This window comes from Triplophysa rosa, linkage group LG1, assembly GCF_024868665.1.
Source record: "Triplophysa rosa linkage group LG1, Trosa_1v2, whole genome shotgun sequence".
NCBI lineage: Eukaryota > Metazoa > Chordata > Actinopteri > Cypriniformes > Nemacheilidae > Triplophysa > Triplophysa rosa.
In genome coordinates, this window is record NC_079890.1 from 9,213,964 (window position 1) to 9,228,772 (window position 14,809).

Genomic DNA, 14,809 nt, shown 5'->3' on the forward strand with positions numbered 1-14,809 from the left:
ATTTCATTTATTTATTCTATAGATTTTATTCGGTTTATAACGCATTAATCCACCCATTTTGTTGTCTGCTGCACTTGGACAAATCAATCAAACCTAGCCTACATCCCATAACTGTAAGCACACCTGTGCAGTAACTTTGTTTTTATTCGACCTTTGATGTGTCTAAAGCCAGTGTTAAATATTACTTTTAACACGTCTTCATTTTGTTTCCACTTTAAAATATATAACATATATGAAATAAAAAATCAGAAAAAGAGCCCTCTGTAATCAGAGACTCCTCCACCACTCAATGTGTGAAAGCTGATTATTGGTCCCTCCACACTCCTCTTCATAGCACCCTTTCTCTCTCTTTCATTGTTTTCATCGCTCCCTCTCTCCCCCACTTCACAGAAATACCCCTCAACCAACCAAACTGTTCACAATAACCAGTGGCTACTGTTGTTATGGAAACAAAAAATGTGACACAAAGCCTTATTAATAAAAGGTGCTTGGGGCTAGAGAGATCCAAATAAACAAATGTAATAGAAATGTATTTTTAAAAACGAGTAAATATTGCATAAACACAGACAGGACAGTAATACGGTCTATATACTTTTTATATATATATTTTTTTATTGGAGACCAGCATTTCGCAAGCATTAATACAAGATATACAGTTATTCCACGGCTGTTTTCCACTCATTCCTTTTCCATGGTACATTAGAACAAAAAAAAAAAACAGAAAAATAACATCTCCCAAGAACAAAGAGGGAGAGAAAACAAAACAAGAATAAACAAACAATTAAGCAAGGATAAAATGCAAAGGTAATCAACCAGTTGGTACGGTCTATATACTTTGACAAGTGATGTTTATGTTAAATGATTCCTGTCTGTTTCATTTGTGAATAATATTTTATTATATTGAAAAATACAGTAATATTAGTAGCAATACATGATTGTAGATTCTTTGATAAAATCCTTATCTGATAATACAGTCAGTCTTCACTGTAAACGTACACCTCAAGCCGAATGGCTTTTGAACTGCATTAACAACTCACACTGAATCCTTTGAACTGAAGCCAAATGACTGACAGCAAACAATATTAAAATGCATGAGCAATTCTAACAAAGAGCCTTGCAACACACCAAAGGGACACAGCCATTCGCAAGCAGTGTTTTAAAAATGCCACACGAATGTCGATCCTTTCAAATGGTGGGAGACATATCAAAATGTCTCATTAGAATGAGTCACGATCAAACATATTGCAATATGAGCCCATAATATGCGGCGAATGAAAATGTGGCATCCAGGGGAGAGAGAGAAAGCTGAAGTGGAGATAGACGTTTGAGAGGGTCAATGGGCAGGCAAAGTGTTTGCCCATTGGCTCCCTCTGAGGGAAAATGTGTATGAGAGAACGAGCACTCACACATTCAGCCTTGGGCAAGGTGACTGTGGGGAGACAGTGAGTGACAACTGATGCTCAACTAGAGAAAATACAATCTAAAAAGAGCAGAATAATAAATCAAATCATCTTTCTTATTAAAACCACAAAAACCTAAAATCACAGGGAACAAATCCACATAGTGGGATGTTTATATAATACATAAGTGTACACTTTATAGGAGATTTTAACAAGTGATAAACAGATATATTGGCAATGGGTTAGGCAATGCAAGGTAAAATTGGTCACCAAGTGTCAGTTTTAATATAGCCTTACTAATAGAAAACAAATGTGTTTAATAGTCAATAGAAATTTATATAAATTTCAGACCAAAGATTAAGATCTCCAAAGATTTTGGTGATAATCTGTGCGTAATGTCAACATGAGGCATGAAAAATTAGACAAAATATTTTCAAATTCTCTGTGAAGTTTTGTGTGGGCCTATTTTAATCTGTCGCAACGCGGGACGCTTGGTCTTGTTGAGCCATCATTTCACACAGCTTTCTGAGCTCAGTGATGTTGAGTTTGGGCCTCTGACCTTGTGTTTCAGAAAACTGACTGCGGTAATGCACATGATTAAAACAGGGAGCGTGTGCATGTGTCTTCAATGGATTGTCATTGTCCTCTTAGTACCGCAAACAGATTCTTTGATCTTTGACCCAAATGACTCTCACCACGCAGTGGAGAACCTCAGGAATACAATACAATGCACCGACTAACACTTTCATCCACACACGGATACCAGACATGAGAAAACATGCTCGTGCACACACACATTTTCACTCACTCTCGCTCTCAGTCTCTCTGCAGTACTCAGGTTGCAATTATCCTCTTTGGCTGGAGTGTTTTGATGGTATAATTGCCGTGGACACTGAGGAGAGAGGGATTGGTGAGTGAGAGACAGAATGAGGGATAGAGAGGGAGAGAGAGGGACATTGAGAGCCGACACTCACAGCATGCTAATGCCCAAATACACTCCATCTCCCCCTTTTTGTCACTCTCTTCATCGCACACACACACACACACACACACACACACACACACACACGCACGCACGCACGCACGCACGCACGCACGCGCGCGCGCGCACACACACACACACACACACACAGGTGCAGTAACCTCTCTCTCTATTCCACATTCTCTCCAGGCAGCCAAAACAGCAAATTCCCCAGCCCAATGGGAGAAATAGAAAACAACAGTAGGAGGGGAAAAAAGATCTTTTCCATCCGCTGACAATAGAGATGATCCGTGGTCATCCTCTCGTTCCCTCTTTCAGCTCTCTATAATCCTTTTAGTCCTTATATTCGTGCCTTACTTTTGTTCTGACTCTGGAAAGAGCCAATATATCTACAGCAGCATTTCTACATCATGGCTTTAAGGTTATGTGGATTCATTGACGCTGATGTCTTGAGCTTTGTATCTATGGACTAGCACAGGACAGTGACATCTGGTGTTGTACCAAAAAAACTGCACTCAATGTCATTAAAGGGGTCATATGACACGGCTAAAACAAATATTATCGTTTGTTTGAGATGTAATGAAATGTGTATACACGATTTAAGGTTAAAAAATGATGTATTTTCCACATGCATGTTTATATCGCCTCGTTGCCCCGCCTCTCTGAAACGCGTGGATTTTTTACAAATCTCATTGCTCTGAAAAGCGAGGTGTGCTATGATTGGCCAGTTAGCCAGTGCGTAGTGATTGGTCGAATACTGCAAGCGTGTGACGGAAATGAAACGCCTCTTACCATATTTGGAACATCAGGTTCCAAAGCAATTGTACTGACAGGTACGGCCACCTTACTTGCGTACATTTGGGCGGTCTTAGTGAAATCATACCACGAACTGACGTAGATTTGTGGGGGTGTGGTTACACGAGGCGTTTCAGGCAGGTCTGGGTGAGCATTCGCTTTTAGATAGAATGCATCTTTTGTTACGACGCTTTAATTTTTGCAATTTTACGTGTCTAATACATGCACAGGCAACTTATAACATCAAAGACACAGAAAAACACGTATTCGCCCCATACGACCCCTTTAAAGTTAAATTGTTTCTTTATACACACAGTCCTGGTCTGTTGTGCATTTATAAGTGCATATCATTAACAAATATGATTAACAGACAGATTTAATTGAAACACTTCCTTTCTTCGTTTAGACAATCATTTACACAAATGTTTAATTTACACAACAGTATCGAAATCTAAGAAATAAGAAATATTATTCCAGTTGCTTACACATGTCAAGAAGTGTCACAAATCATTTAAAGTCGGAATAAACTAATTTAAAAATCTGCAGTTATGATCGTGCAGTGCAGGTAGTCCAATGCATAACAAGAATTGGGCACATCCTGCTGGATGGTGTTACAAGAGTAACTATTTGAGTAAACTGGAATGTAAGTGTGGGAGTCAAGTGTATGTGTGTATGTTGACTGTGTGGGTGGCGAGTTACACTTAAAAGTGTGGCGGAATTGTTTGAATGTGTATGTTAACTAAAACTAAGTCCAAAGTGTGTAAGTGGGAGTGTGCTTGAGTATGAGGTTTGATGAAGCTTGAGTTAGTGTGTGTGTGTGCGTTTCAATTGGTTCTCTATGTATTGCGGTTGTGAGTGGGAGTCTGTATGGAAAGAAGTCTCTCTGCATGCTCTAGGACTTCAGCAATCTTCCTCTTCACAGAATCTCTCCTCTTCAAATCCACATCTCCTAGATAGAGGGAAAGAGTAACACAGGGAGAAAAGAAACTGTGTCAAACAAAAGGTTGATTTGAAATTTCTTCCCTGTTTTTGAATATTTGAATATTTTGCATTGCATCTAAACAAAGTTAATTTCCTGCTACATGAAAAAACATTCCATTCAAAGTTCTTGCCTCTCCAATAATGTAACCATGCCAATGTTGTTTATTGTTTTAATTTAGATTCAACAAGGGCTTACTACCACCAGTCTCTGCTCTCTGCATTAGAAAAAGTGGACTCCAAATCATTGATTCTCTTCCTGGTGAATTTATCCCTAGGGGTATCGTGGAAGGAAGCGATGTCTCTAAATCTAAATCACGTGGTCACTGGCGTACCTCAGGGGTCAGTGCTGGGATCCCTTCTCCTGTCCATATACACAACATCGCTAGGTTTTCTAGGCACCTTTTTTCTTAACATTGCCACAAAGATGACAACAGATGTTTTCTTTACTCTAACCAGACAATACCACTGTATAAGACTGGATGAGAGAACAACCTAGCTATGATAGAATTTTCAAAGCCCACCAAACTGTTTACCCCAACAGTATCATCCAACCAGGCTACACAACTATAACAGATTACCCAGGAACCTTGGGTGGTCCTTATGACAGCAAGGTCAAGCATGCACCCAATTTACTGTATATACAGTATATGTACAAGTATGTATGTACAGACATGCTCAAATTTGTTGGTACCCTTACAGCTCATTGAAATAATGCTTCATTCCTCCTGAAGAGTGATGAAATTAAAAGCTATTGTATCATGTATACTTGCATGCCTTTGGTATTTCATAGAATAAAGCAAAGAAGCTGTGGAAAGAGATGAATTATTGCTTATTCTAAAAAGATATTCTAAAATGGCCTGGACACATTTGTTGGTACCCCTTAGAAAAGATAATACATAATTGGATTATAGTGATATTTCAAACTAATTAGTTTCTTTAATTAGTATCACACATGCATCCAATCTTGTAATCAGTCATTCAGCCTATTTAAACGGAGAAAAGTAGTCACTGTGCTGTTTGGTATCATTGTGTGCACCACACTGAACATGGACCAGAGAAAGCAAAGGATAGAGGTGTCTGAGGAGCTCAGAAAGAAAATAATAGACAAGCATGGTAAAGGTAAAGGCTACAAGACCATCTCCAAGCAGCTCGATGTTCCTGTGACAACAGTTGCAAATATTATTAAGAAGTTTAAGGTCCATGGAATTGTAGCCAACCTCCCTGGCGGCCGCAAGAGGAAAATCGACCCCAGATTGAACAGAAGGATAGTGCGAATGGTAGAAAAAGAACCAAGGATAACTGCCAAAGAGATACAAGCTGAACTCCAAGGTGAAGGTACGTCAGTTTCTGATTGCACCATCCGTTGCTTTTTGAGCAAGAAGAAGACCCAGGAGGACTCCACTTTTGAAAGAAAAACATAAAAAAGCTAGCTAAAATTCATATTGACAAGCCAAAATCCTACTGGGAGAATGTCCTTTGAACAGATGAGTCAAAACTGGAGCTTTTTGGAAAGTCACATCAGCTTTTTTCGTCATGTTCACAGACGAAAAAATCAAGCTTTCAAAGTAAACACCATACCTACAGTGAAACATGGAGGAGGCTCGGTTATGTTTAGGGGCTGCTTTGCTGCATCTGGCACAGGGTGCCTTGAATCTCAAGACTATCAAGGCATTCTGGAGCAAAACGCACTGCCTAGTGTCAGTCGCAGGTCATGGGTCCTCCAACAGGATAATGACCCAAAGCACACATCTAAAATCACCCAGGAATGGATAAGAACAAAACATTGGACTATTCTGAAGTGGCCTTCTATGAGTCCTGATCTGAATCCTATCGAACATCTATGGAAAGAGCTGAAACTTGCAGTCTGGAGAAGGCACCCATCAAACCTGAGACAGCTGGAGCAGTTTGCTCAGGAAGAGTGGGCCAAACTACCTGTTCACGGGTGCAGAAGTCTCATTGAGAGCTACAGAAACGTTTGCTTGCAGTGATTGCCTCTAAAGGTTGTGCAACAAAATATTAGGTTAGGGGCCCCATCATTTTTGTCCATGACATTTTCATTTGTTTTATTATTTACAATATTATGTTGAATAAAAAAGCAAAAGCAAAGATTTCTATTAAATATGGAATAAACAATGGTGGATGCCAATTACTTTTGTCAGTTTCAAGTTATTTCAGAGAAAATTGTGCATTCTTTGTTTTTTGTGGAGGGGTACCATCAAATTTGAGCACGTCTGTATGTGTGTAACAAAATACAGATAATCAACTGTTACGACTCGGATTGCTAAATATTAGATCTCTCTCTCTCTAATAAAGCACTTTTTGTTAACGATATGATAACAGATCATAAAATAGACATGCTCTGTTTGACAGAAACATGGCTAAAACCAGATGATTATATTGCTTTAAATGAATCTGTCCCCCAAGATTATTATTATAAACACGAGCCTCGTCTAAAAGGCAGAGGGGGAGGTGTCGCAGCACTTTACAATAACTCTCTTAGCATTTCCCAGAAGTCGAACTCTAAATATAATTCTTTTGAAGTCATGGTTCTTCATGTTTCAACACCTAATACTAAAGATAAAACACTTTTTAAATTGATTCTAGCTATTGTATATAGGCCTCCAGGGCACCACACAGATTTTATTAAAGAATTTGGTGGGTTCTTATCAGAACTAGTACTGGCCGCAGATAGACTCCTTGTCGTTGGTGACTTTAACATCCACGTAGATAACGTTACAGATGCCTTAGGAATGGCTTTCAAAGACACTCTTAACTCCATGGGCATTAGTCAACATGTGTCAGGACCCACTCACCTTCGTAATCATACTTTAGATTTAATACTGTCTTACGGTATAAATGTGGACGACGTTAAAATCCTTCAGCAGAGTGAAGACATTTCGGATCATTATCTGGTATTATGTTTGCTTCACTGGCCTACGGCTGCAAATAAAACTCATTGTTACAAATATGGTAGAACAATAACTTCAACTACCAAAGATGCGTTTCTCGATAATCTGCCCGAATTGTCTCAAATCATGAGAAATAACGTTGAAGATCTTGACATTACCACTGAAAATTTTAATTCCACCTTCTCGGTAACGCTAGACAAAGTTGCTCCACTACGTTTAAAGAAGATTAAAAATGGCAGCCCCACACCGTGGTATAATGAACACACTCAGGCTCTAAAGAAAGCGGCCCGAAAAATGGAGCGCAACTTTAAGAAAACTAAATTAGAGGTATTTCGTACAGCATGGAAGGATAGTATTCGAAAATACAGGAAAGCCCTAAAAACTTCTAGATCCGCCTACTTTTCATCACTAATAGAAGAAAACCAGCACAACCCTAGGTTTTTATTTAACACGGTGGCTAAATTAACAAAAAATAAATCGTCAGTGACTTCTGATCCTGTATATCAGCATAGCAGTGATGAATTTATGAACTACTTCACATATAAAATCCAAGATATTAGAGAAAAAATTATAACAATGCAATCAGAAGTGAAACCCGCTGAACAAACTAACTACAGCGCCCTTAAGGAGAAAATGCAATTATTTTATACCGTAGATCAAGATGAGCTGTCTAAAATTATTAGATCATCTAAATCAACAACATGCATACTAGACCCTATACCTACAAATCTACTGAAAGAGATGCTCCCAGAAATTATAGATCCTCTTCTTGGTATTATTAACTCATCTCTGACATTAGGACATGTGCCTAAAGCATATAAGGTGGCTGTTATAAGGCCCCTTGTCAAAAAACCCCAACTCGACCCTAGAGAACTAAGGAACTACAGGCCTATATCGAATCTACCTTTCATATCTAAAGTTCTGGAAAAAGTAGTTTCAACTCAATTATGCTCCTTCCTCCAAAGGAATGACATCAATGAAGAATTCCAGTCTGGATTTAGAGCATGTCACAGTACAGAGACTGCTTTGATCAGAGTTACAAATGATCTGCTATTGGCGTCTGACCGAGGTTGTATCTCGTTATTGGTGCTGCTAGACCTTAGTGCTGCATTCGATACCATTGACCACAGCACACTCCTACATAGACTCGAAAATTATGTCGGCATTAAGGGAATAGCTTTGAAATGGTTTAAATCTTATTTATCCGACCGTTTTCAATTTGTAGCAATAAACAATGAGGTGTCACGCAAATCGCAAGTCCAGTACGGTGTACCACAGGGCTCAGTCTTAGGGCCTCTGCTCTTCGCATTATACATGCTACCTCTAGGAGATATAATAAAGCGACACGGAGTTAGCTTTCACTGTTATGCTGATGATACTCAACTTTATATTTCCTCGAAGCCTCATGAAACACAGCAGTTCCATCGAATAATGGAATGCATAGTCGATATAAAAAACTGGATGAGTAACAACTTTTTATTACTGAACTCGGACAAAACGGAAGTGTTACTTATTGGACCGAAAACTGCTATAAGTAACAACCAAGAATACTGTTTAACTATTGACGGATGTTCCATAAAACCCTCGTCGTCAGCAAAGAATCTTGGCGTTCTATTCGATAGTAATCTGTCATTTGAGAGCCACGTCGCCAACACCTGTAAAATTGCGTTTTTCCATCTTAAGAATATATCTAAACTACGTCATATGCTGTCAATCTCAGATGCAGAGAAGTTAATTCATGCATTCATGACATCAAGACTAGATTACTGTAATGCACTGTTAGGTGGTTGCCCTGCAGGCTTATTACAAAAACTCCAATTGGTCCAAAACGCGGCAGCTCGAGTTCTTACACGTACAAAAAAGTATGAACATATTAGCCCGGTTCTGTCAACCTTGCACTGGTTACCTATAAAGCATCGCGTTAACTTTAAAATCTTGCTTATTACCTATAAAGCCTTACATGGTTTAGCTCCTCAGTACTTGAATGAACTCCTTTTGTATTACAGTCCTTCACGTGCATTACGCTCTCAGGCGTCCTGTCAGTTGGTAATACCTAGAATTTCAAAATCAAGTGCAGGTGGTAGATCCTTTTCCTATCTAGCGCCTAAACTTTGGAATAGTCTTCCCTGCACTGTCCGGGAGGCAGACACACTCTGTCAGTTTAAATCTAGACTAAAGACGCATCTTTTTAATCTTGCATACACTACTCTTCCATAATATAAATCTTCTGAGGGTTTAGGCTGCATTAGTTAGATCAACCGGAACCAAAAACACAACTGATGTACTTGTTGCATCAAAGAGTACAGAACAGTACTCTACTCTCAGCCAGTCTTGTCTCATTGTTCCAAGGTTACCACAGCGAGCAGGATGCAGTTCATGGCCTGACCTGATGGTAGAGCGGAGAATGGGAAGTGGGGACCTGACAAGAGCTGAGATGATAGAGCTGGATAAAGAAGGACGCGGTCTCTTGACATGTCTTCACCACAAAATTTCAAATGCTATTAGATTATTAATGATAATCTTAAACTATAATTTATTTTATTATTAAGTTTATTTATTTTATTTAGCCTTGTTGTGCAAGCTCTCTGGAGCTTGTGCAGAGGCAGCAGCTTTTGCCAGAGGGGAACTGGAATCCCCTGGTTGGGCCTGGGTTCTCCTGAGGTTTTTTTTCTCGATTAGAGTTTTGGGTTCCTCGCCACCGTTTGCATACTGTTTTTGCACTATTTGCCTGGCCGGGGGGGCTGCTTTAGAATTTTAAAGTTTTACTTAATTAATATATAGGAATTTATAGTCTGTTATATTTGACCTGTGCTTCTCTCTCCTTTATCCTAAATGTGTGCTCTCACTGAGCGTATGTGTGTGTGTGCGTACTTGTCTGTGTACGTACGTGTGTGTGTGTGTTGTGTGTGTGTGCGTGCGCATCCGTGTGTTGTGTGTGTGTGCGTGCGCATCCGTGTGTGTGTGTGTCTCTATGTCTATGTGTGTTAGTACGTGTGCATATTGTGTGTGTGGAGTGTTTTGTATGTGGGTATGTCTGTCTTCTGTGTTTTCAACCTTTTCTTGTTTTTGCAGGTACAACTTTAATTATTTTGCTTATAGTCAATATGTCTCATGTACAGCTGCTTTGTAACAATGAAAATTGTAAAAGCACTATATAAATAAAGTTGAGTTGAGTTGAGTGTGTGTGTATGTGTATGTATATGATGATACATGATCAGTCTTCAACGGGCATAAAGAACTGCAAAATGCCACCACTCTCTTTTATGCTCCTACATACCACCCAGAGCTCTGCAGATGGTGAGTGCGTAACATTTACATTTAGTCATTTAGCAGACGCTTTTATTATTACGCTCTTATTATACTATGTGGAAAGTTTCATCCATTGTTGGATTAGAATGGACTATTTATTTACTAACTTCTGAAGACACTGCACAGGATCACATGCACTCTCCCTAGTATGTTTTGTAAGTTAGGCATTACGCAGTTTACAGTAGTATGCTACACATTATTCTGTGCACAAATGTTGTTTTTGCAATCCTAATAAACAGTATTATATACATGCTTTGTTGAAAAAAGCACATTTTGACAAATGTAGCATAAAGGTACTTCATGCAGAAATATTAGTATGACAATATAAGTAGTTAGTAACATAGCCCTCTTCTCTTACCTTGAACTCCCTTCATAAGTATATCAACAGCTGCTCTGTATCGTTGAACTGCTGCACTGTAATCGGCCTCTTTCTCTCGCTCCTGGGCAGCATTCAGCTCTTCATTGGCCTGGGACACATAGCTTCCATCTCTATCAGGCTCGGCGCCATTTGTCCCGGTCAGAGGGACTGACAGAAGTTCAGCATGGCTTGGCGATCCATACTGTTGTTCTGAGAGACGTGAGGTGAGGTTTGTGAGGTGAGGTTTGATGCATTACTGAATCTCACAGAAAAACAGTTACAGTATATGTTGAAATGTTGATATTTGGATAAGTCATACTGTGCAGATTGCCCAACCTTCTTTGGTACATGGATCAAAAATAGCGAGGTCTGTATCTGATAGCACAGGAAGGGACTTGTCTGTAGGTTCATCCAATCCTGAATCAAAGAGCAAATCAAACTCCTCTGATTCATCAACTGGACAATCTTGGATTTCTGGAAATGAAAGGACATCTGAAACATAAAGAGGATGACAGAAGCTATCAGCCATGATTAAACTCAAACTAAAACTGGACATAATAAAGATTACTATAACTAATACTAACGTGTTGTAGTGTCTTTAGCAGCAGAGGACTGATCTGTGTCATTGTTCAGATGTGCTTTAATCTCCTCCTCTCTCTCATTTTCTTTCTGTTCTTGTATTTTTGAATTTGATGGAGTCTCTTGTGTTAAGCTGCTTTCCGTGTCACTGAGGGCCTCGACTGCCATCTCAGGCCTGGCTATATCTGTCAGTCTTTGATTGGACTCTAGTTCCTGGGTCTGGATAGGAGCTTCTCTCCCCATCTCTTCTTCAGCCAGTAGTGCAGTGTCCTTCTCAGGTAAGGGAATAAGAGGAGGTGGCAGAGAGGTGGCAATGGCGGCTGTATCCAAGGGTTTTCTCACCTCTCCTCCCTGTGAGAAGGTAAAGGGAATTTATGGACACTAATGGTCAGTATACCCATAAATACTTTTGTTTTGTGGCGTTATTGATACATTCCACTTTTTATTTTGTAAAAAAACCCTGCATAATAATAATTATAGCTGCCTTTTTAAAAGACAGCTTTTAAAAATATTAAAAGACTACACCCCAATCATTTAGTTTTTTTCTGAATGTAATATTTATAGGTACGTATGTGTTAAGATAAAATGACGTTTTTGTTTCATACTGTGAACTAATGACAACTACCGCCCAAATTCCAAATAATAAATATAGTTTTTATTTTAATTTATTTGTAGAAAGTGAAAACTGGTCAAAAAAATATGCAGAGTTTTCAGACCACAAACATTACAAAGAAAACTTACAAATAACTATATCTCGTAATTTCTCTATTGTATTCCTAAATTTCTCTGTGTTTTGGCTCATACTATCAAAAGGTTGTCACTGAAAAATGTTATTACTGGCACTTCTCGTGATTATTGTCTTCTTAAGATGAATCGCATACATTCCTCAACTCTAAGTTGCTTTAGGTAAAAGCGTCTGCTAAAGGAATAAATCTCAATGTAAGTCATAAAAAAAGTTTTTACATGTATTTGAGGATAGTTTAAAAATGTGTATTTGATTAAATAACCCTGATTTGCTGTCTTGCTGTCATTCGTTCACATTACTGTTGGGTGACATTATTTCTCTCCTGAGTTGTGCTCTTGTTGCAATTCAACAGACACTGGAATGAAATGGCCACAATACATTTATGCATTTAGAAGAAGCTTTTATCCAAAGTGACTTACATAGCATCCAGCCTATACATTTTATCAGTATGTGTGTTCCCTAGGAATTGAACCCACAACCTTTTGTGCTGCTAACGCAATGCTCTACCACTGAGCCACAGGACCCAATACATGTAGAAATGCTTATTAAAGGCAAACTTGGAGTGCTCCGTTATTTTTTCCAGAGCTTTACATATTTGTTAACTTTCTCAAACATTTAGTGTCTCACCCTGAAAAATTCTTTGAGCTGAGGGCTGTTGTAGAGTGCAGGAATATTAATTGTAAAGAGCAGCATGGTCTCAGCTGCTTTCCTTCTCTCTTCAATCACTGCCTCATCAAAACGCCCTGGAAGAGTTATAAAAAACACAAAACAAAATTGAGAGAGACAGATGTGGGGGAATTTATAAAAATACTTTCATAAGTATATCAACATTTTTTACAACTTCAGCATCATAAAAAAGTCAAACTGCTCTTTGTAATAGATAAATTTCCTTTTTTGTTTATTTATACCTTTATTTATACCTCAGCAATTCAGAATCAGAAAGAGCTTTATTGCCAAGTATGTTTGCACATACAAGGAATTTGTTTTGGTGACAGGAGCATCCAGAACACAGAAACAGCAACAACAGTACGAAGAGACCAAAACACAATAGAATACAGTACACAATGATTTAAATAAGGGCCTATGGGTATAAAAAATTAAGAAATACAATACAATAAACATAAGATAAATTCTCAAGTCGATTTTCAAGTTCTCTTGGTCTTACCAAAAACCTGTGCTCGTGGAAAAGGAGGAAACTCTTCTTGTCGCCTGAATAGATTCCTATGAGTGTATGCCAGTTCTCCATGTAACTTCTTGAGTTCTGAGTACCTTTGCCACACCACTACCTGTCAGTAAACCCAATAATGACTTAAAACCACTCAATATAAATGCACATATACATATATACAATGATTATCTCACCTCTTTAACGTTCTCTGGCTGCGTCTTTGACACAAACTATGCAAAAAGAGACAAGTGCAGACAAGTTATTGTTTCATATGGAAGCCTTTAAAGATCTAATGATTGTTACTAGGAATGAGGGAGATTAGTGCATGTGACACTAAAGTCAAAGGGTCTCTTATGACAGGCGTTATATCACGAGTTGCCCAGATCAAACCACATAAAGAATGCCTCATACCAATGGCAATTACCCTCTATTAGGGATACGCAGTTTAGTGTCTTTAATATTTGCACAGAGATTACTTTCGTTCTAAGTACATTACAGTCGATGTTTTAAATAAATATTGGGGAGATTTAATGAACAGACTATTTAGTGAAAAGATCAAACCGTTCCAATCCAAGTCAACACAGTCAGATAGTACGCCTAGGAGTGCGAACCTATAATAACCATGTAGTATCTATTAATTCTCTCTGTTTAAAGGATATGTACATAGTACTACCAACCCTGGCTGTTACTTTATATTCCGTGTGTCCTTTCTCGTGTGTGCGTGAATCTGTTACAGTAAAAAAGCGGTAATATTCCTCGGTCTTGGTCTTCCGAGACATCACTATTACTGAAACAAATGTGTTGAAAGATAAATTAACATAAATACAGACACACAATCACGTGACCGTGACTGGTACTGGATTAGACTGTTGACAGTTTGCACACTTACTTCCTGCTTTCAGACAAACGCATGCGCATCTTGAGTAAAAACAAAAGTCTTTTTAATCCCTTCAAAATTAAAGTCTCGTTAGCTCAATGCAAGGATCGCGCATTGGTCGCTTTACAAGGAGTAATATGTTTATTTATTCTCCAAGAACTTTTGCATAAACGTGACACGCACCAATGAATTAGATTGTAGACCTAGAAACTTCACAGTATAGATAACATGACGCCCATTGCCTACACTACTACAAACAAAAATAATGAATAAATAAATAATAAGGTGATTGTTCATATGACTGACAACAACAACAACAATAATAATAATAAAGAAAATAAAGAATAAGAATAATAAAGAAAATAAAAAAGCTATGTACTGTGGCATCCTGAGAGGGTATGTTATAGAAGGAAGATGTGCCAGCTCGGTGGTTGCAGCATGGAGACTACAAACCAAGACGGCTGCTTGGTCCAGGACTACAAATACCAGATGCCTCGGCGGGGGATGAACACACTCCACATACAAAACACTCCACACACACAATATGCACATGTACTAACACACATAGACATAGACACACACGCGGACGCGGAGACACACGGACGCACAAGCACACACACACACACACTGTAAAACTGTATGCAAACTTGTGCGAGGAACCCAAAACTCCAATCGAGAAAAAAAACCTCAGGAGAACCCAGGCCCA

At 38.7% G+C, this 14,809-nt stretch overlaps 1 protein-coding gene across 1 annotated transcript; it reads right to left on the minus strand.

The window, feature by feature from the left end:
- Positions 1-621: 621 nt before the first annotated feature.
- On the minus strand, positions 622-14,109 carry snx15 (sorting nexin 15). The gene is made up of 8 exons (XM_057345540.1): positions 13,904-14,109; positions 13,421-13,456; positions 13,224-13,344; positions 12,686-12,801; positions 11,319-11,664; positions 11,071-11,226; positions 10,735-10,944; positions 622-4,126 (listed from the first exon to the last, which is right to left on the minus strand). Exons 1-8 carry the CDS (start codon positions 14,003-14,005, stop codon positions 4,014-4,016), a joined length of 1,200 nt encoding a protein of 399 aa, XP_057201523.1. The 5' UTR covers positions 14,006-14,109; the 3' UTR covers positions 622-4,013.
- Positions 14,110-14,809: the final 700 nt, after the last annotated feature.